At 43.9% G+C, this 24,277-nt stretch overlaps 1 protein-coding gene across 2 annotated transcripts in view; it reads left to right on the forward strand.

Moving 5' to 3' along the window:
- LOC126175555 (slit homolog 2 protein) overlaps window positions 1-24,277 on the forward strand; it is a 632,187-nt gene that overhangs the window by 325,959 nt on the left and 281,951 nt on the right. For both annotated transcript variants that reach the window (XM_049922402.1, XM_049922404.1), the window contains 2 exons: window positions 1,505-1,641; window positions 23,569-23,721. In XM_049922402.1, the coding sequence (XP_049778359.1) occupies window positions 1,505-1,641; window positions 23,569-23,721 (290 nt within the window). The remainder of the gene's footprint in view (window positions 1-1,504; window positions 1,642-23,568; window positions 23,722-24,277) is intronic.

Here is a 24,277-nt window from a genome sequence, read left to right on the forward strand (position 1 = left end):
GATCGCAAGGGCTACTCACTTTGAAGCTGTTCATACAGCGAGCTACATGCACTGACGGAAGAAAATCGCAACATCAAAGAATTATTAATGTACAGTAATGAATTCCGGGAATACCTTCGTCTAGGTAACATATTTAAGTGACTGACATTCCAATATCACAGGTCAGTGTAAGCGCGAGATATGCCATTGAGAATGTGAAATGTAGGTATAATAATAACAAGTGTAACCGCCAGAATATTGCATGCAAGCATGCAAACGTGAATGCACTGTGTTGTAAATGTGCCGGATGTTAGTTTGTGTTCCATGCCTGTTGCAGTTGGCCGGTTTATACAGTGACGCTTAATGGTGATTTTTGGATGACGTTGGAGTTGTCGTCCGATGATATCCCATATGTGCTCGATTGGAAACAGATCTGGTGATCGAGCAAGCCAAGGCAACATGTCGACATTCTGTAGAGCATGTAGGGTTGCAACAACAGTATCTGGGCGAGCTTTCTCCTGTTGTAAAACACCCCCTGGAATACTGCTCACGAACGGTAGAACAACAGGTCGAATAACGGGACTGACGAATAAATTTGCAGTCAGTGCGCGTGGGATAACCAGGACAGTGCTCTCGCTGCCGTATGAAATCGCACTCCCGACCGTAACTTCAGATGTAAGTCCAGTGCAGCTAGCACGCAGACGGGTTGGTTGTAAGCCTCCTTCTAAGCAACTCACGGCCATCACTGACAATGAGGCAGAACCAGATTTCATCAGAAAACACAACAGACCTCCATCCTGTCCTCCAATTAGCTTTCGCTTGACACCACTGAAGTCGCAAATGGCGGTGGTTTGGAGTCAGTGGAATGCACGCTAGAGGGCGTCTATCTCGGAGCGGTCCTTGAAGTAATCGATTTGCAAAAGTTCGTTGCGTCACTGTGGTGCCAACTGCTGCTCAAATTGCTGCTGCAGATGCGCCAGAGCCATACGTCAAACACGATCGTCTTCTGTCTCATTAGTGCCACGTGGCCGTCTGCAGCCCAGTCTTCGTGTGACCTCCCGTACCAGCAATCACTTAGAGTGCTTACGTTCCTACCACGTCTTTCTGCAGCATTGCTGCAGCATCGCAGAAGAAACACCCTGCTTCTCTTAGCCCTATTACACGACCTAGTTCAAACTCGGTGAGGTGTTCATAATGGCATCTTTCTCACTTTAAAGGCATTCTTGATTAATATAAACTCACCACGCCCAACCGCAAGGATAACCAACGTTCACGATCGTTAGAGCATAATCTGAGTAGCCATCTTTCAGATGCAAAAACACGCCTACCAACTTCCGTTTAAGTCGCACGGCTCCTTCTTGGTGGTACGATTTTATTTCCTTCAGTCATAAGCACCCAAGGATTTCAGGATAGTTATGGCTTACTGACAGTTTAGGAGATTACAGTCAACGAGATTACAGTCAACGGAACTGACAGTGTGGGTGGAACTTCCTCTTGAGTGACGTTCGTGGTTCGCCTGTTGCAGGAAACTGAAGCGGTTGAATCTGGGTGGCAACGAACTGACGGCGGTGCCGGTGCACGCTCTCAACATCTTGGACACCCTGAAGAAGCTCGAGATGCAGGAGAACCGCATCACCGAGATCTCCGAGGGCGACTTTGCAGGTAAGCGGACAGTACTGCGAGCTGCGTTTTTCCTATCACTTTCTGCTGTTTGATGTATCTTCGTACCTGTTATTCTCAGTATTATTATTAATCTCATCTTTATATTTCACAACATAGATTACATTGCAGGATGAGGCCACGTTTACTCCATATTACTTCCAACTGCATCGGGGGTAGTCTCGGCAATATAATTCAGTTTACGCAACGTACGGGCGATTCCGAACGGTAGAGTATTTTCTGCTGCACTCCTCCTTCATTTTTATGGCTTTATCCCGCGTCTTCACAGGATCGGCATGTTGATCTGGATTTGGAAACGTTACTGGCAGAGGAGGGCGGATGTCCTACCCGTAATCAACCCTTCACCCCTGAAACGGAATTTGTGGATCACATTTCACGCTGTTACGTAATGAGAAAAACTGTGAACGTTTTCTAAATGTTTTTGAGTCGTGTAACTGAGGCAGGACATATGTACAAGCCTGGCATTCGCCTAGTCTGATGCGAAAAACCGGCTAAAAACCACATCCAGGCTGGCCCAAGTCATTAATTCGCCGTTCGGATTTATCCAGGGCCAGCGCGAGTTCCTCGAATCTCGGAAATGGCGTGCTGAGGCGCGCAGCTGTTTTTCACTGTGTTTACTAGATCCTGGTTTTCTAGACAGAGCACACTTCAACTAACTAACAATCTACACCCCCCATCTCTCCTATTTCTGCCCATCTCATCCCCCCTCCTTATGCTTGTCTAATCCTCACCCCTCTCCATCCATCTTTCCCCTCTCTCTCTCTCTTTCTTTTCCTCCAACTCTCTCTCCTTCTCCCCCTCTTTCCATTTCCATCTTCTCTTTCTCCTTGTTTATGCCCATTCCTTCCTCCTCCTCTCCACCATGCCCTCCTCCCCATCTCTGTATCCATCTCCTTTTCTCCCTCTCCTTCACCCCACTCTGTCTGTTCATGTCCTCCTTTCCCTCTCTTTACGCCCATCTCCTTCTCCCACTTCTACAGTCCATTTCCTCTTCATTCTTTATCCATCTCACCCTCCCTCTTTTCACTATCCATCTTCTCCTCTTTCCTGTCTCTGCTCAGCCGTGTCGATCCAAACGTCTTCCCTTGTCAAACCTACTATTCGTTGATGCCTCAAAATGTGTTTTATCCGTTAACCCCTTCCTTAAATGAATTTGTGTCATAAACTTCTTTGTCCTTTGTCCTTTGACCCAACTTCTTTCCTGAGAGAAACATAAATGGTATTACTTGCCTCAAAGTGCTGTAACGGTGGCTCATGCCATAACTAGAAACTGATAGAGGGACTGCATCTTCCAAAAAATGGTGCCCCTCCCTATTCTTACAGCTGTGTACGAGATTGCATGAAAGAGAACAAGACACTGCCAGGTCACTGGATAGGTTATGTTGAGGCATCAGACCTGCCGCTACTCAATTGGTACCACTGTCGCCATATTTGATGTCTTGCGATTTTTTTTCTTTTGGGGTTACATCAAGGTTAACATTCCTTCTTTTTTTAATAGAATCTCGAAGACTTGAGAAACAGCTTCTCAGAAGCTGTTCTTACTATCACTCCTGATATGCTGGGTGATGTGTGAGCAGAGACGGACCACCTACTTGATGTACATCATCTGAAGAAGGGTAGACTCGCAGAACATCTATAAACATCGGAAACTTTTTGAGATTTAAGCCGTTTATCAGTTATTTCAATATTTCATGGACTTCATAAATACCCTGTATTTAGTCTTCGGCTTTTATATTACATAAAATAATTTACAAAAATACCTTAAATGAAAGTTATTACATCGGAAAACTGGCTTAGGTAGCAATAAATTTGGATTTTTAAACAAAACTGAATTTAATAACAGACTCCCTTCTGCGAGCAAGCTACTAAATAACCGCTACGGCTTGGCAGCACGAGGACAGCTTTGTTTTAAAATACGGGCTCTACATCACACAGCAGCGACCTCTGATATTATAATTCACACAATCAGTTCCCTCTGGCAGACATATTCCACACTAATGAGCCAAAACATTGCGACCACCTGGTTAATAGCTTGTTTATGCATCTTTGGAACACAATACAACAGCGATTCTGCCCTTGGTAGGTTCCCACACGAAACCGACACCAGATGTCTGCGCAGAACTCACGCAGGATCCGAAAATTTCTGACGGTTGGCCTGTGGTAGCGGAGAAGCAGAATGCAAAAGAGCGTGCTGAATAATTCAGACAATGTCGGAAAGATGGAAAATTTTAGTGACTGAGGGAAAAAAATAACAATTTTGGGTACACTCCCTTTCCTTGCATTGAGTTGGTGCTTAACTTCGTAGCGTTTTGCCATAAGTTTAATAAACACAACAGTTGCACTTAAGACAGACTTCAGTCATCAGTAACGTATTCTCCTTCACTATTTACAACAGTCTACCAAACCTGGGGTAACTCTTCGATACCGCAACTACAGAAAGCTCGTTCTTTTGAAGCAAAAAACTCGTCGAACCATGTTCGGAGCACATTTTCATCCGGAAAGGAAGCTACTTGATGGTTGTTCGATAGAGAGCGGAAAAGATGAAGATCTGACGGCGCAATATCAGGTGAAAGGGTGGGGTCTGATTTACTTCCCAACTCTGCTCCTGTGTAGTGTTTTTTGTCAGTCTAGCTGAATACGGACGGGCATTGTCGTGGTGTAGCATCATTTCACACAGTCTTCCTGGCCGTTGTTCTTGGATTGCGTGTACAAGACAACTCCGTTGGTGGGAATGAATGTCAGCAGTGATGGTTACACGTCGGAGAAGCAATTCATAGCTTACCATACCGACAATGTTTCACATGGTGCATAACGTTATCTTTTGTGGACGCGCGTATGTCTTTGTACGGGGAGTTGCTGCTTGCTTTTGGCTCAACCAATCCTTTTTTTACTTATTTTAGAATATATACATCATTTCTCGCCACCAGTAATGATACAGGATACGAATGTTAGGTGTTGTTTACGACCCGATTGGTGACGACCAAGCAGAGATTCACATACGGCCACCCGCTGATTTTTGTGATGTTAGCTTAATGCATGAGTTACCAATACACTCGATTTTCTGACCTTCCGCACTGCATGCAAAAGTCACACGATGGTAGAATGATCACAGTTCATCATACTTGCCAGTTCTCGAGTACACAGACTCGACCATTGTGGATTAATGCCTTTAAACGATCTTCATCATACCGTGAAGGCCCTCCTGAACGTTGAAATTCACTAATATCCAAACGATCCTCCTTCAAACGAGAAAACAATTTTCTTGCCGTGCTCTGTCCAATGACATTATCCCCAAAGATGGCTGCCTCCGCTGCTGTTATCCAACTACTGACCTCAAATAGTAGAATATGTCAAAATGTGCCGATTTTTCCACTTTACACTCCATTTTCTGGCGTCCACAATTGCACTCACTATCTCCAAATTACTCCTGAGACATTTTGCATATTTACACTCAATAACGTCTTACGGAATAATTTTCTGGGGTAGTCCATCTTTTAGAAAGGAGATACTGATCGCACAAAAGCGAGCAGTAAGAATAATAATCGAACGACATGGCGCAGTGATTAGCACACTGGACTCGTGTTCGGGAGGATGACGGTTCAAACACGAGTCCGACCATTCTGATTTAGGTTTTCCGTGATTTCCCTAAATCGCTTCAGGCAAATGCCGAGATGGTTCATTTGAAGGGCAAGGCCGATTTCCTCCCCCATCTTTCCCTAATCCGAAGGGCTCGATGACCTCGCTGTTTGGTCCCCTACATAATGAACCAACCAGAGAATAATATGTGGTGTTCACCCACGGACGTAATGTTTTGACGGAGCAAGTCATTTTAACTGCGGCGTCGTAGTACATATACTCGGTAATGAAATTCATCATAAATAACCCATTACAACTTGAGAAGAACTGTGATATCCACTCTTACAACACTAGACGGAAAAATAACCTGCATTACCCATTGTTAAGGCTGTCAGTGACTAAGAAAAGAGCTGAAAATACAACAACAAAATTTTTTTTATCATTTTCCCAATAACATTATACTACTGGCCATTAAAATTGCTACACCATGAAGATGATGTGCTACAGACGGGAACTTTAACCGACAGGAAGATGATGCTGTGATATGCAAATGATTAGCTTTTCAGAGCTTTCACACAAGGTTGGTGCCGGTGGCGACATCTACAACGTGCTGACATAACGAAAAATTCGAACCGATTTCTCATACACAACCAGCAGTTGACCAGCGTTGCCTGGTGAAACGTTGTGGTGATGACTCGTGTAAGGAGGAGAAATACGTACCATCACGTTTCCGACTTTGATAAAGTTCGGATTGTAGCCTATCGCGATTGCGGTTTATCGTATCGCGACATTGCTGCTCGCGTAGGTCGAGATCCAATGACTGTTAGCAGAATATGGAATCGGTGGGTTCAGAAGGGTAATACGGAACGCCGTGCTGGACCCCAACGGCCTCGTATCACTAGCAGTCGAGATGACAGGCATCTTATCCAATGGATCGTGCAGCCACGTCTCGATCCCTGAGTCAACAGATGGAGACGTTTGCAAGACAACAGCCATCTGCACGAACAGTTCGACGACGTTTGCAGCAGCATGGACTATCAGCTCGGAGACCATGGCTGCGGTTACCCTTGACGCTGCATCACAGACAGGAGCGCCTGCGATGGTGTACTCAACGACGAACCTGGATGCACGAATGGCAAAACGTCATTTTTTCGGACGAATCCAGGTTCTGTTTACAGCGTCATGATGGTCGCATCCGTGTTTGGCGACATCGCGGTGAACGCACATTAGAAGTGTGTATTCGTCATCGCCATACTGGCGTATCACCCGACGTGATGGTATGGGGTGCCATTGGTTACACGTCTCGCTCATCTCTTGTTCGCGTTGACGGCATTTTGAACAGTGGATGCTACATTTCAGATGCGTTACGACCCGTGGCTCTACCCTTCATTCGATCCCTTCAAAAGCCTACATTTCAGCAGGATAATGCACGACCGCATGTTGCAGGTCCTGTATGGGCCTTTCTGGATACAGAAAATTTCGACTGCTGCCCTGGTCAGCACATTCTCCATATCTCTCACCAACTGAAAACGTCTGGTGAATGGTGGTCAAGCAACTGGCTCGACACAATACGCCAGTCACTACTCTTGATGAACTGTGGTATCGTGTTGAAGCCGCATGGGCAGCTGTACCTGTACACGCCATCCAAGCTCTGTTTGACTCAATGCCCAGGCGTATCAACGCCGTTATTGCGGCCAGAGGTGGTTGTTCTAGGTACTGATTTCTCAGGATAAATGCACCCAAAATGTGTGAAAATGTAATACATGTCAGTTTCAGTATAATATATTTGTCCAATGCATACTCATTTATCATCTGCATTTCTTCTTGGTGTAGGAATTTTAATGGCCAGTAGTGCATATGTCTGACAGCGAGTGAAGCAAGTTTTAAAATCTAATTTAAAACCATTTCTCCTGGACGATTTTCTGTTTAGAAACTAGTAGCCAGCAAAAAATAAAAAATAAAGTTTACTTACATGAGTAGGACTAAAAATAATGATGTGCTCATTAATGATAACACTAGTCATACATACATATCCTGTAAGCTGACTCGTTCCACATTATTCCGATACAAGAATCGTTCAAATGGTCTACGGAACCTGTAACTAATTAACTAACTTACTAAGTATCTACCTAACTATCGTGCTAGTGCCCGATAGCTATTCCGTAGAGTTCAGGTCAGGCGAATTTCGTGGCCAAGACACCAGAGTTAGTACGCTATCATGCTTCTCAAAACAGTGCTGTACGGTACTGGCCTGTTGACATTGGTAATATTCCTGGTGGAAGACTTCGAAGTATGTTCCTTCTTTTTGAGTCACCCGTTGTTACCATACACGGCAATATCATGCTCTACTATTTACCTTCAATGGTCTCCTGCGGTATTTATTTTCGTCGACCTGCAAACACTCCATAGCGTATCATCACCGTCATCATATAATCATCACCACCATTATCCATTTAACATCTATTGTTGGGGAAAGACCTCCTCCAAATTTTTTCACGCCTTATAGTTTTTCTCCTGAATGTTTTCCATTGTCATATATTTATATTCTATAAGGTCATAATCTCGGTCTTTCCCGACCTCTTGGAAGGCTGTACAGATCTCTCTTGGTGCATTCATCAAATATTCGCGTTGCAACATATATCACTCAACCCTGTTTGTCTTTCATTATAATCACAATCCTGGCATAGAGAAACAGTTGACTGAGTCGAAAACAGATTACGTGCCTGGTCCGCAAGGAATCTCAATTCGGTTTCACAAGCAATACTTCACGGCATTGGTCCCTTATTTATCGCGAATCTCTCGCCCAGCACAAAGTTCCAAGCGACTGGTAAAGGCACAGTTGACTCCCGTATATATGAAGCGCAGAAGAACGGACCCTCAAAATTACAGACCAATATCCTTAACATTACTGTGTTGCAGAATTCTTGAATATATTTTCGGTTCGAGTGCAACAGGTTTCCTCGAGAAGGACAATCTTCTGTCCACTAATCAGAACGGCTTTAGAAAGCTTCGCTCGTGCACAACTCGGCTTGCACTTTACTCACATGATTTCCTATGAACTTCGGATTAAGGGCAACAGGTAAATTCTTTATTGCTAGATTTCCGAAAAGCGTTTGGCCCGATGCCCAATTGCAGATTGTAAGAAGGTCCGAGCATTCGGAATTGGTTCCCAGAAGTTCCGAAAATTTAAGTCTTGGACAGCGTGTGTTCTTCAGAGACAAGACTATCGTTAGGAGTGCTCCAGTAAAGCGTGATAGGATCACTATTGTTCTCTGTATACATACATAATCTGACTGACAGGGTGAGCAGCAATTTGCGGCTGTTTACTGATGAAGCTCTGATGTATGGAAGGTATCGTCATTGGATGACTGCAGGAGGATACAAGATGACTTAGACAGAATTTCTAGTTGGTATGATGCATGGCAGCTAGCTCAAAATGTGGAAAATGTAATTCAATGCAGATGAGTAGGGAGAACAGACCCGTAATGTTCGAGTAGTGTGTTAGTAGTGGGCTACTTGATGCAGTCACGTCGACTGAATATCTAGACGTAAAGTTGCGAAGCGATATACATTGGAACGAGCATGTAAGGAATTTAGTAGCGAAGACTGATGGACGACTAGGTTTATTGGGACAGTTTTAGGAAAGTGTGATTCATTTGTAAAGAACACTAGATCGACTCATTTTTGGGTACTGCTCTCGAGTGTTATCGATCCGCACCAGGTCGGATGAAATGAAGACATCGAAGCTTTTCAGTGAGGGCTGCCAGATTTGCTACCGGTATATTCGAACAACACGCATGTATTACAAAGATGCTCCAGGATCTCCAGCGGGAACCCCTGCAGGGAAGGCGACGTTCTGTTCGATGAACACTATTGAGAAATTTAGAGAATCGGCGTTTGAAATTGACTCCAGAACGATTCCATTCCCACCAACGTACATTTTTCGTAAGAACCAAGAATATAAGAGAAACTAGGACTTGAACAGAGGAATATAGACTGTCGTTTGCCTTCGCTCTGTTTACGAGTGGAATAGGGAAGTAAGTGACTAATGGTGGTAAAGGGTACCCTCCACCACGCACCATGCGCTGGCTTGCAGAATAAGTATACAGACACAGTTGTAGTTAGCCGGATGCCCTTACCGATGCAACCACTTCCACGGGTTACGAGTGCCTCACACGCCTGCGTGTAGTGATATATTATGTACTAGTAATAAAAAGTTTGCTAAATACAGGGTGTACATGAAGTCCATGAAAACTTTCAATTATTTATTGTACAGATGTCATACAGATTGCATTTTGAAGAGATACTCTGAAAGTTTTTTTTCCAAACATTCGATATGCGAACCATGAGTGAACCGGCAGACGTCTGTACGGTAATCTAATTCTTGCCATGCCCGTACCACCACGGCATTGTCGACTGTGGCAGTCGCTACCCGTATTCTCTCCCGGAACTCTGCTACATCACGTGGTAGAGGCGGTACGTACGCCAGATCTTTAATGTGTCCCCACAGAAAAAGTCACACGGAGTGAGACCGAGTGTTCGGGGAACTCCAACGCACAGAAAGCTCGCTCCGCACCTGAACTCTCCATCTTTGCGACTAGCGGTGACTATCGGCAAATTACCGAACTACGCTGTGGCTCTATACATGAAAAAAATCATACTTCCAGCGTTTCTCTTCAAAATGACATAGTATGATATCTGTACAACGTTTGGTTCTTGTGAAATAATGCAATTATGTACACCCTGTTCAAAAATGTTCAGATGTGTGTGAAATCTTATGGGACTTAACTGCGAAGGTCATCAGTCCCTAAGCTTACACACTACTTAACCTAAATTATCCTAATGACAAACACACACACCCATGCCCGAGGGAGGACTCGAACCTCCGCCGGGACCAGCCGCACAGCCCATGACTGCAGCGTCTTAGACCGCTGTATTAGAGTATCGTGTATCTCAGGCGGGACATGGGTACAATCCCACTATTTACATAGGCGGGTGTGGAAAATGGATGCATGCCACAAATTATAAGAAATGGTTGAAATGGCTATGAGCACTATGGGACTTAACTTCTGAGGTCATCAGTCCCCTAGAACTCAGAACTACTTAAACCTAACTAACCTCAGGACATCACACACATCCATGCCCGTGGCAGGATTCGAACCTGCGACCGTAGCGGTCGTGCGGTTCCAGACTGTAGCGCCTAGAACCGCTCGGCCACTCCGGCCGGCCACAAATCATAAAGCAGTGAAAATAATGCTCGTTCAGGGAAAGCGTTGACGACGATTTAGTATATTTTAGTGAAACATTTTCCATAACAAACTTCTCATTCGCGTTTCACAATGTATTTCGGTTCACAACCGTAATTAAACAGGTTACCTATGGATGACCTACAATGACATCAACAAAAAGATAAAGGGTATCGTTTTGTAAAGAAATATTTAATTACTTCACAGTGATCATGACAATTAAGAAAAACTTAGTGCTCTGAGAAAAAACTGAAATATTTCACGAACAGCTTGCTGCTATCTATGGAAATGAGGTACCGAGAAGTTTAACACTTCACGTCGTAGTTATTTTACTCATAAAAAGTTACATTCGTGTATAAATTGTGGAGCTCTTTTTTTCATGTTGCAAAGATAAAAAATTAAATTATCGCACGAACTAAAGCTTTTATGCTTTCTCTTGGCATATATACTCTTAATAATAACAGAATAGCAATCGATTTTTAAATATATAAGGGAGGATCAGAATCCTTCTGTTTCAGAGCGTTGCTGCAGTGCATAAGCAAAGTAGTGCAGTTCCCAAGCTGGTACATAACCAACAACATGTAGGCTGGGTCTAGGGTAGCATTCGTGTCTTTCCCACGTGCGTGCGGAAACGTGGACTGTGGCGACGTTATTACCAAATGCGTCCAAACAGGACCAGCGTGCTGTTGTTATTTCTTTAGGTTCCTAAAGAAAAAAAGCGATAGACATCTATCGGAGAATGAAGAATGTGTATAGGGCAGTGTGTCTGTCGGAAGCCACCGTTATGGAATGGTGCACTAAGTTCCGTGTTGGCCGCGTTTCGACACAAGACGCCCCTCTATCTGTGAGGCTTTTGGTTCATAATCTGTGCATAAAGAAATTGGAGACTACACGCCAATACATCTTAGCTCGTGCAAGACATCTATTTGTAAAATACGAAATAAACTACAGTTTCTCAATCGCTCTTCTTTTACATATGGCAGACGGTCGACAAATAGACCACGTCTGTTGTCTCGCTCCATACATTCCTGATAAAAGATCCAAGCTATATAACTCACTATACGCGTTGAACTCCTCCAAGAACTGAGGAAGTCTTTCGTCAGAGAGGGCTGGGCAAACTGCAGCTCACGTAATGTGCTAGAGTCTGGATGTGATTTCTGACATTCAAACTTCCTTGATAGAGGTTTAAATACAGTGCCGCGATGGGAGTCGTCGTCTTTTTCCGGTACACCGGCTGAAACATTAGGTATCGGGTTTGCAGTCATCTTCGTTTCCATCACTCATACCTTACGACCATTTTAAGATCGCCGCATATTACGCAGTGTCATGTCTCACATAGTTCGGCGTTAATGTACCATGTTACACAGCGAGCCAACCCTAATCCGAAGAAACTACGGGCGAAGGGGCAAATACTGTAAAGGGCAGTACGTAATAACAGTCACCGCACCAACAAACAGGGGAACAGCAATAAGCGGCTGCGGCGCAAATGAGCGGGCTTATGGCCCCTAAGCGGCAATATGAGGAACAAGCAGCCGGAGCACCGCAAGTGGGCACGTTGGCAATAACACCGGTACACCGACAGCGTCCGATAAGCGGGCGCCGGCAAAGAAACCATTGGGCACGGCTTAGCTTAATGTTAGTTGATGAAGTAGCGATATTGCTAGCGCAACGTGCAGCATTCCTCCGGTTTCATGTCCTTTTACTTGAAAGTATGATCTTAGATACGACAATGGACTTCCTCTTCCACCTGGACGTGGTGAGAGGCATGCAAAAAGTGACATAGGAAAAGCAACAAGTAAAATAATACTAGCATACTCTGTTTTGGCAGTCAAAGATATTATGTGCATCCCAGCGTTGGTGTTTACTCGCTCTTGTAACACAATGGAAACTATGACATTATTGGCAGCGATGAACTCCAATTCTATCTAAAAATTTGAATTTATGTTACAAAATATTTATATTAAATGTCACATTCGTATCAGCTTCAACAACAGACTCAATTCAGATTAAATTATTGCATTTAGCTATTTCTATGATTGAAGTCAAAGGAAATACTAACCTCAAAAGCAAGGAAAGTAGACTGGAGTTTAACCTACTGTCTACGCAAAGTTCATTATAAGCGGACCATAAATGACCGTCGAAATCGGTTGTCACCTCTCTCCAAAGGAACCCTTGCGGCATCCGGAAAACGTAGGTCTGGATGGATGGCATGGATCTGAAAATCAGTTCTGCATGCGAGTCGCCACCTCACTTGGTATTACAAATCTAATTTAGTGAAGACGAACTGCAGACATTGTTTATTGTCAGGTTATAAACCGCTACATTGTGAATGTGAAGGATAATATTCGACTGTCTGTCCCCGTTAGCGATTTTTAAAAAGGTTCAGAAAGAAGTGGTACACATTATTGTTCAATATATGCGTATTTTCGTGAAAATACCACAGTATCAAAGAAACATTTTGCTTTCCATGAGGTAAAAATATTTTTTACTTTTTTTTTTTACTTATTTAGGATGTTTAGACACACTCTTGCATCGAACCGTCTCTTTACACATTCCCTTCTTTTTATAAGGATCACTCAAATGAAAATAAGGCAGAGGAAAAAACAGTAAGTAAACTGTGTATCATTTCAAAAGTGTCCGCCCCCGGTAGCTGAGTGGTCAGCGCGACAGAATGTCAATTCTAACTGCTTGGGTTCGATACCCGGATGGGTAGGAGATTTTCTCCTCTCAGGGACTGGTTGTTGTGTTGTCCTAATCATCATCATTTCATCCCCAACGACGCGCAAGTCGCCGAAGTGGCATCAAATCGAAATACTTGCACCCTGGGAACGGTCTACCCGACGGGAGGCCCTAGTCGCACGACATTTTCTTATTTCAAACGTAATCGCCTTAACTGTTAATACCCTTATCCCACAATGAGAGGAAATCGTGAATTTCTTCAGGGAAAATTATTGCAGTTGTCTGCAGGCCTATACCTCTTTGGCCGAAGGAAAACGACGGGCACGAATATCTTTCTTCCGGGCTCCAGAAGTATGGAAATCTCATGACGAGAGATGGAGACTGTGTGGGGGATGTGTAAGTGCTTCACAGTGATACTTCTGCCGCATAGTCGAAACAACAGGCACAGCAACTCCGGGAAAGTCATGTTGACATTTTTACTTGACTGCAAGGGCCCGCTGCTCATCGACTTTCCGGAACGCAGCACCACAATTAACACATAGAGGTATGCGGACAATTTGCAAAAAGATGATGTAGATGAAGAGATATGGAAGATATGATACTACGTGAAGAGTTTGACAGAGCACTGAAAGACCTAAGTCGAAACAGGGCCCCGGGAGTAGATAACATTCCATAAGAACTACTGACAGCCTTGCGAGAGCCAGTCCTGACAGAACGCTACCATCTGGTGAGCAAGATGTATGAGACAGGCGAAATACCCTCTGACTTCAAGGCGAATATACTAATTACAATCCCAAAGAAAGCAGCTGTTGACAGATTTGAAAATTACCGAACTATCAGTTTAATAATTCACAGCTGCAAAATATTAATGCGAATTCTTTACAAACGAATGGAAAAACTAGTAGAATCCGACCTCGGGGAAGATCAGTTTGGATTTCGTAGAAATACTGGAACACGTGAGTCAATACTGACCCTACGACTTATCTTAGAAAACAGATTAAGGAAAGGCATTTGTAGACTTAGAGGAAGCTTTTGACAATGTTGACTGGAATACTCTCTTTCAAATTCTGAAAGTGGCAGGGGTAAAAGGCAGGGAGCGACAGACTATTTACAATTTGTACAGAAACCAGATGGCAGTTATAACAGTCGAGGGACATGAAAGGGAAGCAGTGGTTGGGAAGGGAGTGAGACAGAGTTGTAGCCTCTTTCCAATGTTATCAATCTGTATATTGAGCAAGCAGTAAAGGAAACAAAATAAAAATTCGGAGTAGGTATTAAAATCCACGGAGAAGAAATAAAAACTTTGAGGTTCACCGATGACATTGTAATTCTGTCAGACACAGCAAAGGACTTGGAAGAGCAGTTGAACGGAATAGACAGTGGCTTGAAAGGAGGATATAAGATGAACATGAACAGAAGCAAAACGAGGATAATGGAATGTATTCGAATTAAGTCGGATGATGCTGAGGGAATTAGATTAGGAAATGAGACGCTTAAAATAGTAAAGGAGTTTTGCTATTTTGGGAGAAAAATAACTGATGATGGTCGAAATAGAGAGGATATAAAATGTAGACTGGCAATGGCAAGAAAAGTATTTCTGAAGAAGAGAAATTTGTTAACATCGAGTATAGATTTAAGTGTCAGGAAGTCCTTTCTGAAAATATTTGTATGGAGTGTAGCCATGTATGGAAGTGAAACATGGACGATAAATAGTTTGGACAAGAGGAGAATAGAAGCTTTCGAAATGTGGAGCTACAGAAGAACGTTGAAGATTTGATGGGTAGATCACATAACTAATGAGGAGGTATTGAATAGCGTTGGGGAGAAGAGGAGTTGTGGCACAACTTGACTAGAAGAAGGGATCGGTTGGTATTACATGTTCTGAGGCATCAAGGGATCACCAATTTAGTACTGGAGGGCAGCGTGGAGGGTAAAACTCGTAAAGGGAGACCAAGATATGAATACACTAAGCAGATTCAGAAGGATGTATGTTGTAGTAGGTACTGGGAGATGAAGAAGCTTGCACAGGATAGAGTAGCATGGAGAGTTGCATCAAACCAGTCTCTGGACTGAAGAGCACGACAACAACAACAACATCTTGATATGAAAGCCCCACACAGATAATCCTGATATGATTTGCATCTAATAAGAATATGGGAATCAGGTTTATATTATGTGATTGATAGTCCCAAGAGCTACGTTACGCACGATCGATCAACAACAAAGATTTTAAAATAAAAGCGAACAATTTCCCACAACGTTGCTTTGATGGTTGATTCCTGCAAGTAGCGGTAAATTGACCTTAGCAAGTCAGACAGGAGCGATATTAATCTGTATATAAAATACATGAGTTTACAATAATGACTCGTATATTGAAGTAGGAAACAGTATAAATACACATACTATTCTCTTCGTCACAACTGCAACTAAATTTTCAAAACACTATTTTCGGGTTTTCCCGATCCACAGCTTTCGTGGCCGTCACGAGGCAGAAAGTATCTCATCAGCCTACCAATTCTAGGGGCCTGGTCTCTGTGGACTTCGTCTTCTTTCCGAAGTTGAATGCAATTTCAGAGGACGGAGATTCGGCACAAGCAGGTAAGATTAAATTCCCTGGCGGACTTAAGACCGATCGCACAGGCTCGCTCCAGGTCTGTTCGCTGAATTGGAAATGCTGCGAGGAAAGTGTATAAGCTGAGAGGGGAAAACACATTGTAAGAATATAAATGCTACTCCTTGTTCGTAGCCGTTAGGAAGATTTTGATACTGGTCGAAGATATTTTGCGTAAATGTAGCGAGATAACTTATTGTTGACAATGTTTGAATTACACTTACCACGTGTACATACCGCTAAATGATCAAGGTGCTGTATTGCTTATCCACAAATCAAGTGATACTAAATCCGCTGAGAGCCTCAATTTAACAAACGTTGAAAAAATATTTGAGGAAGATTTCTGGTCGTTAGATTGTTGAAAGCGGTGGCTCGTTAATTTCAGGTTACTATTCCTTGCTATAACGTCTGTGATTTTTGTTATTTTTGTCTAAACCAGCAAGGTAAAACAGAAGCCACTACTTCCACCACAGCCGGCCGGAGCGGCCGTGCGGTTCTAGGCTCTGCAGTCTGGAGCCGAGCGACCGCTACGGTCGCAGGTTCGCATCCTGCCTCGGGCATGGATGTGTGTGATGTTCTTAGGTTAGTTAGGTTTAATTAGTTCTAAGTTCTAGGCGACTGATGACCTCAGAAGTTAAGTCGCATAGTGCTCAGAGCCATTTGAACCATTTTTGAACTTCCACCACATCAAGTGGATTTAGTGCTCACGTACTCACACTGAGCCGTGAAGACTTCCCAGTTTATCAATGGGGAATAATTGAACATGATTACCACTGTTATCGGTGGCATGCGTGCAATGGTCGTGCCAGGCGCGTGATATTGAATCATTATCCTATCGTCAATGGTGCGAGACCTGCACGACCTTATAGAAAACGTTATAGTTCCACATTATTCTGTGACACTAGGGGTGATATCACGTAATGAAAGGGAGAATGTAAGGCTAAAGGACTCATTTATTAAACAGTTGAAAATGGAACAATAATACAACCAAATGGGGTGGGGGGAAGAAAGATTCGAGTTCAGCAACCTGCCCCAACGCACGTTCATAACATGCCACGATAGCAGGAGGAAAGGAATTTTAGTAACGATCGCCGTATTATGAAATGGAATCCAACACACTAAAGGAAGGGGGTTGCGGGCACGCAACGACCACCACCATGAATCAGCAAAGATTAAGAACGATGCTACTGTGCGTGAATTGCTAGGTAGCCTCCCGTACTATAGGAATGAAACCCACGAGACGTGAAACTATTCACAATGACCTATAAGGTTTCCTCTGGGCCGCAGGGCACGAATCTACAGTGCACGTCTGCCCTCATGCTTACCGAACTTCATCTCCTAGGAAGCAGCACCTCCGGTTTCCGGCACGGTCACACTAGAACTGGACTCCTGCCCCTTTGTCCACTACCCATCCGCGGAGGGCGGTTGGCGCCCACCCGCGAAAAATGGGCGCACACCTGAACTGGCCAATCATAGGGCCGGAATTTCACAGGGAGGCGACCTCGCGGCGTTAAAATCGAGCAGAAATAGCAGTTACAAGGTTGGTAAGGCAGGTTGGGGAACTTAGAACAGGAGAAACATTAGCCACTACTGAATGTTCAAACGACACCACGTGCTACCATAGCGATCGGAAAAGGGATGGGAAAAGGGAAGCCATCATAGCTGCTAGGAAGACTGCTGCCCTCGCCCGTAAATAAAGAAAATTTCTAGCGCCAAGATCCTCTCGCAGATCAGTGTGAGACAAGCTGTAAAAATCGTCAAATAAATCAGAAATTATTAATATTGCCAGAATTATTATTTTACCGAATACCAGAATGCTGGGATTAGAAATATGAAATGCGAGCACTCAATGGTGAATGAAGTGCACGTCTTTCATTGTGTTCTAACGTGCTGAGCTCAATTCCAAACCTCTCTGCTGTCTTACATGGAGCTAGGTGCAGGACAGTATTGTTCATAGTCCCTAGGGTGGCAATACTAGCATTTTGAGATCCTGTCTGTGATTAACGGTAATACAGATCAATTCAATTCCTTTCAGTTCCATACGTATCCCCAACATTTCAAATACAACACTCCTTGTAGTCATCTACATTACACAAATATTCAGCGAAGATGTAACGACCGAGCGAGGTGGCGCAGTGGTTAGACACTGGACTCGCATTCGGGAGGACAACGGTTCAATCCCGCGTCCGGCCATCCTGATTTAGGTTTTCCGTGATTTCCCTAAATCACTCCAGGCAAATGCCGGGATGGTTTCTCTGAAAGGGCACGGCCGACTTCCTTCCCCATCCTTCCCTAATCCGATGAGACCGATGACCACGCTGTCTGGTCTCCTTCCCCAAACAACCAACCAACCAAGATGTAACGAGCTAAGCGTCGTAGTTGTTAGTATACTGGACTCGCAATCTGGAGGATGATACTCCAGATTTTCGTTTGGTCATCACATTTACGTTTCCTGTGGTTTCTCGATTTCGATGAAAGTAAATGCCTCAATGGTTGCTTTGAAAATTCCGCTCCTTTGTCCCCGCAATACGATCTATGATCAGCCACTGATAACTTCATCATCGACGTGAAGCTGACACCTACACTTCGTTCTGCAAACAATGTTATAGTGAATCATGAAGAAATCTCCAGCACCATGGGGTTGCACTTCACAGAGGTCTTAACGTTCCGCTCATTACCGGGTATTGTAAGATAGACATTTTGCCAGATAGACGACGAACATTGTTCCTGAGAAAGAAGAAAGTAAAACACTTAAGAGGATTGACGAATGAAATCCAAGAGGCTCTTTTGCTATCTCTAGTAATCTAATAATTCCACGGCTCTTTGCGCCCATCTGTTGTTATTTTACACGGGTCTCCACCGTTGGGTCTGGGGTTTCTCACAGGAGGGAAAACGTTCTAGAAGTGGAACGTTCAGTGGCTGAGAGGATCACTTCCGTAATGTATTCTACCTGGACGTCACTGCTGCGTAATCGTTTTTTGTCAAAGGTCACCAATACAGAGTAAAGCTCCCAGTCAGCTTTACACGGCTGCCAAGTCATTTTACGCATGGATTGTATGTGCTTCACCACGTGAATTACGCATCGGACATGGTTTCTCGACGGTATGTGTCTGCATGATAGACAACTCTAGAAGGTGAACAAGCTGTGAGCTGCAAATGTGACAGCAAATGTGCAGAATCTGAAAGAAATGTGGACTCGCTTGTGTTGTTGGAAGCGATATTAAGCTGGTCCAGAATACCTGATAGGGTCAGGCGCCCTACACACGTTCTGGGAGACCCCGAGATGGAGTGGTGGTCATTTGAAAGACCGACCACCAAAAACAGATGTTGTGACCTGGGCGATAAGCTCTAGTATATCCGCCCACGTAAGGACGACCGACGGGGGTCTGTGGTTTATTGTAAGGAGGAAATATAATTCTTGGAAGGAAAATATGGACAGCAAGAGCTTACAGCCGAGTATTTCAAAGGAATGATGTTACTATGGACGTTGTCTCAGATGAGCCTCGTTACGCCCCCGTCAGGCAGAGTTCTCTCTTCGGGAGGAAGGTCGTGATGCATTGGGAAGAAGTGTGGGGGATTCTGAACTTACTAGCAGCTGCAGTTTTTCCCTCCGTAACCTGATACTGCATACATTCCATCGAATAATGGCTATATTTAGGAATATCAAATAGTAGTTTCGTTTTTGGCGACTTCCTTGGCAGCTTTGGAACGTCTGGTTTTGTATACGTTTGAATACACGATTCAAATTCAGATGGATTACGTTCCAATACGTGTTCAGGGATTTTAACATTGTGACGTTGAGCTGGTGATCGAAGAACTGTTTGGCCATATCCTGTTATAGTCGTGATGCGGCCAAGACAGTGCCCAATTGACGGACGGTGTCATGGAATGCTTCCGTATGGCAAATATTTGCTCAGCAACAGTAAGTGAAACCCCCGTTCTGACTCAGATCTCCTGAATATACTGCTTATCGAGATACACAGGGCATTCTCACGACGAAGTGTCGTGGTCTCCTGTGGAGATAATGCAACTGGGGAAATGGACGTGCAGTCTCGCTGTCTACCGCAATTTACACATTCCGCTGCCCCACTCGATCGAATGTGAGAAATAGAGTATGTAAATTGTTGTCTATGCCCTTCGTAACTTTATTGATTGCTGTTACGCTCTAATCATATAGATATCCTAAGATTCATCCTTTGGTCCGCCCATCAAGCAACCAAGTGGTAACAAAACAGAGTGAGTATTACAGTATGCAAGGGGCTTCTATTCGAATTGGATGTCCGTAGGGGAGTATAGCTTCCAAAGATTTTGAGCCTGAAGCGCACATACTGTCCCGGTTAGCAAAGTTCCATTGCATGGGCGAGAGAATGACTTCACTGAACTTGGAATTGCGTCCACATTTTACTGGATGATGAACGGACTTACCTCAACAGAACTCTTACCTTCTTCCACGGGTAACACTAATGAGTAGCAAGGTGCTGATCGAAAACATATTATTTGTTTTTTTCTTTCCGTTTGTTAGACAAGATTGAGAGAATTGGTTGGTGGTCATTGTGATTCGATCCCCTCCTATTGCCGATGATGCGATCATTTCCTCTGGAAGTTCCTCAGACTGGAATAGTAATTCGATTTAAGAGACTGTTGACACCTCAGGTCACTCCTCTCAAACTCCAGACAGAAGGGCCTAAGGGCCTATTGGCGAACGGGAAAGTGGCATATCCATCAGTCATCCTTTCCTTTGCCTTGTTGTTATCAGGGTATACATTCATGCCTTGACTGTTGACCAAACTGCTGGCAATCACTCTTTACGGAACAGACATGTTGTAAGTAGGTTGTTTAGGTTTTTACATTGGCAACGCCACGTAGCGCTCTGTATGAAAATCACTGGCTGTGCTGTGTGCAGTCTGTGGCTGGTTGGCATTGTTGTAATACTCGCCATTGTAGCGTTGGGCAGTTGGCTGTTAACAACGCGTAGCGTTGCGCAGTTGGCGGTGAGCCGCCAGCAGTAGTGGATGTGGGGAGAGAGATGGCGGAGTTTTGAGAGCGGATGATCTGGACGTGTGTCCATCAGAGACAGTAAATTTGTAAGACTGGATGTCATGAACTGCTATATATTATGAACTTTGAACACTATTAAGGTAAATACATTGTTTTTTCTCTATCAAAATCTTTCATTTGCTAACTATGCCTATCAGTAGTTAGTGCCTTCAGTAGTTTGAATCTTTTATTTAGCTGGCAGTAGTGGCGCTCGCTGTATTGCAGTAGTTCGAGTAACGAAGATTTGTGTGAGGTAAGTGATTTGTGAAACGTATAGGGTAATGTTAGTCAGGGCCATTCTTTTGTAGGGATTTTTGAAAGTCAGATTGCGTTGCGCTAAAAATATTGTGTCAGTTTAGCGTTAATCAGAATAAGTAAAGAGCGAAATGTCTGAGTACGTTCAGTTCTGCTCCGCTGTTTGAAAATCAAATAATGTAAGAGGTTTATCAGCACAGTAATTCAATATTTTTTCTAAGGGGACGTTTCAATGTGAACTGGCCTTTGAAAATGCACAGGCAGGCAGATAAGAGATCAAAGAAACGTCAAAACACGCACGCACATAAAATGAGTCCCCTAAGGGGTTTTGCTGTTTGGACAGCAAAATTACTGACGAAGGCCGAGGTGGACAGTGTATAAAAGATAGACAATAAGACAAACATTTTTGAGAAATGTAAATATATGAACTTACGACTATAACATAAGTTTAACTGTTAGTAAGTCATTTCTCAACGTATTTGTGTATACTGTACCCTCGAAAAGAAGTGAAATGTGAATGATGAACGGCTCAGAACAGAAGAATGGTTCAAATGGCTCTGAGCAGTACGGGAGTTCACATGTGAGGTCACCACTCCTAGAACTTAGAACTACTTAAACCTAACTAACCTAAGGACAAGACACACATCCAAGCCGAAAGCAGGATTCGAACCTGCGGCTGTATCGGTCGCGCGGTTCCAGACTGTAGCGCCTAGAACCGCTCGGCAACACCGGCCGGCCTGAACAGAAGAGAATTGAAGCTTTTGAAATGTTGAAGTTCTGAAAAACATCGAAGATGAGACAGATAGATCAGATAACTATTTAGCAGGTACTAAATATAATTGCGAATAAAAGAATTTCGCTTATAGAGACTATTTCTTGTTAACCTCAGTTCGGTCGCAGAATTAAAACCATAGTGAAAATGTTGTGAAGCTTTGTGCAGATATGTTGTACAGTGTCTCCAGTATGCCCATCGATCGCGTAACATGGCAGTTTTCAGTTCTGAGTGCACAGTGAACATGTAGAGATGCTAAGAACAATAGAGCCTTCCATCAAGTATGAAGTGTCTGCTGAGGGATTCCGCCTAATTTCATGCAGCCCATATAACATGACCGTCACGTGTTTCCTTCTTCACGACAATGCCGCTTCGCACACAACTGTTGCAAGCACCAACGACGCTGCTGCACCGTTTTCGATGGGAAGTTTTTGATAACCCACCGCAGTTGACTCCCTTTGATTCTCATCTCTTTGCTGACACGAGCCGCTGACTTTGAGGACAGCATTTTGGCACAGACAACGAGCTGTAGACCAGCTAGTTAATTGGCGGAGAGCACAGGCTGCTGCCAGCTATGACGAAGGTGTTGGACAGCTGGTACGATACTACGACATATGTCTGTAGAAATGACGACAATGTAAAGAAGCAGCTGCAAGGTGTAGCTGAACGTTTCAAATAAAATATTTCTGATTTTCCCTGTGGTTTTCTTTTCAAAAGTGATCGGAGATTGAGAACAAAAATAGCCCTCGTACAACTTGACTAAAAGAAGGGATTGGTTGATATAACACATCTTGAAGCTTCAAGGAATCTTCAATTTGGTAATGGAGGGAAGTTCTGGGGGGATAAGAATTGCAGAGAAGACCGAGTTTGGCTACAGTAAGCAGTTTCAAATAGATGTAGGTTGTAATAGTGGTCTGTGCGAAAAGCTGGTAGACTGAGTTTATTTCTAGTGCATAAATCATGTCAGCGTAATAAGTACTGTGGCAGCTTAAACTTTAATAAAACAAAAGTTGTGTGTACGAGCAGTCAGTTGGGAGTGAGAAGTGTGAACATGTGGCTCTATTTTGTCAAAGTTATGGTATCAAAAATCGGAATGAGGCAAAAATGTTCAAGAAATTCTCCAGAACGTTTTGAAGAAGAGAAAAACGTGTGCCATGTTTGGCCCGCACACTTGCCTTCTGATCAAACGACGACGAGTGGATTTTTCCTGTGACTTGATTGTGATGCAAAACGCGGACAGTTCTTTTCTGAAAAAAGTCTTCACGAGTGATCTTGGTGTGCAGAAATTCATATGAAAGGAGAACATTTTGACGACATAGACGATATTTAAATCAGTGTGTTGAGCGAATTGCACAAATTGCAAAGAAAGACTTTTCTGACAGTTTCACATGGTTGTATGAAAATTCTGTGTGTGTGGGGGGGGGGGGGGGTGGAGGGGGGGGAGGGGGGCAAGTGACACTATGTAGAACACCCGAAACATTATAACTATCTTAACGTTTCTCCTTTTTTTATTAATGCAGTCTAGAAACTTTTTTGGACTGTTGAGGTATATTACCGTATAGCGTATAACTGGTCTTTGCTCTAATGAAAATAGAACTGCGCTGGATAGCTACTCGTTGTAAACAGTGTCCTCTAAATTTAGCTGGCAATGGTGAGTTGTCCGCCGGTACTGACGCACCACATTGATGAGGCCGGAAGATATGCTCATCTTAGTTTCTCCATTCTGCCTGCAGGGCTGAGGAGCCTGGACTCTCTGGGCTTGGCGCACAACATGCTGAAGGAGGTGCCGGGTCGCGTCTTCTCCCACCTGACGCTGCTGAACTCACTGGAACTGGATGGCAACCAAATCACTCACATCGATCCTGAAGCTTTCGCTGGACTTGAAGGTAGGTTTCCACGCGCATTAGCGTTTCGGCATCTGTGCCTACAGTTAATCCAAACGCCTTCTCGAGAACTACTCAAGATTCGATATTGACTAATAACATTTTGCTAGAAAGAGATAGTCAGTACAAAAATGACCGCATGTTATCACAATTCTTTGGACGCTCATTCACTCCTTCCCTGAGGTAGTATATTCACGAACTGTGTGTGCTACCAAAAGCAAAAACAAACACCATTCTAACACGCCTTAAAAGCCGAAAGGTACCGATCGCCTGTCGTGTCAGTTTCAGCCCTAAGGCGTACTGGATACGGATACAGAGGGGCATGTGATCAGTACACTACTCTTCCAGTCGTTGTCAGTTTTCGTATCTGGTATCTCTACTTCTCAGTCAAGTCGTTCCTTAATTGGCGTCACAAAGGCTGAGTGCCCTCCATTTGCCATAGCTAACCCGGACGGTGACCCATCCCAGTCATAGCCACGCCCAACAGCGCTTAACTTTGGTTATCTGACGGGAACCGGTGTTACCACTGCGCCAAGGCCATAAGCTGTGTGCACTACCA

This window comes from Schistocerca cancellata, chromosome 3, assembly GCF_023864275.1.
Source record: "Schistocerca cancellata isolate TAMUIC-IGC-003103 chromosome 3, iqSchCanc2.1, whole genome shotgun sequence".
In the NCBI taxonomy this organism is placed as follows: domain Eukaryota; kingdom Metazoa; phylum Arthropoda; class Insecta; order Orthoptera; family Acrididae; genus Schistocerca; species Schistocerca cancellata.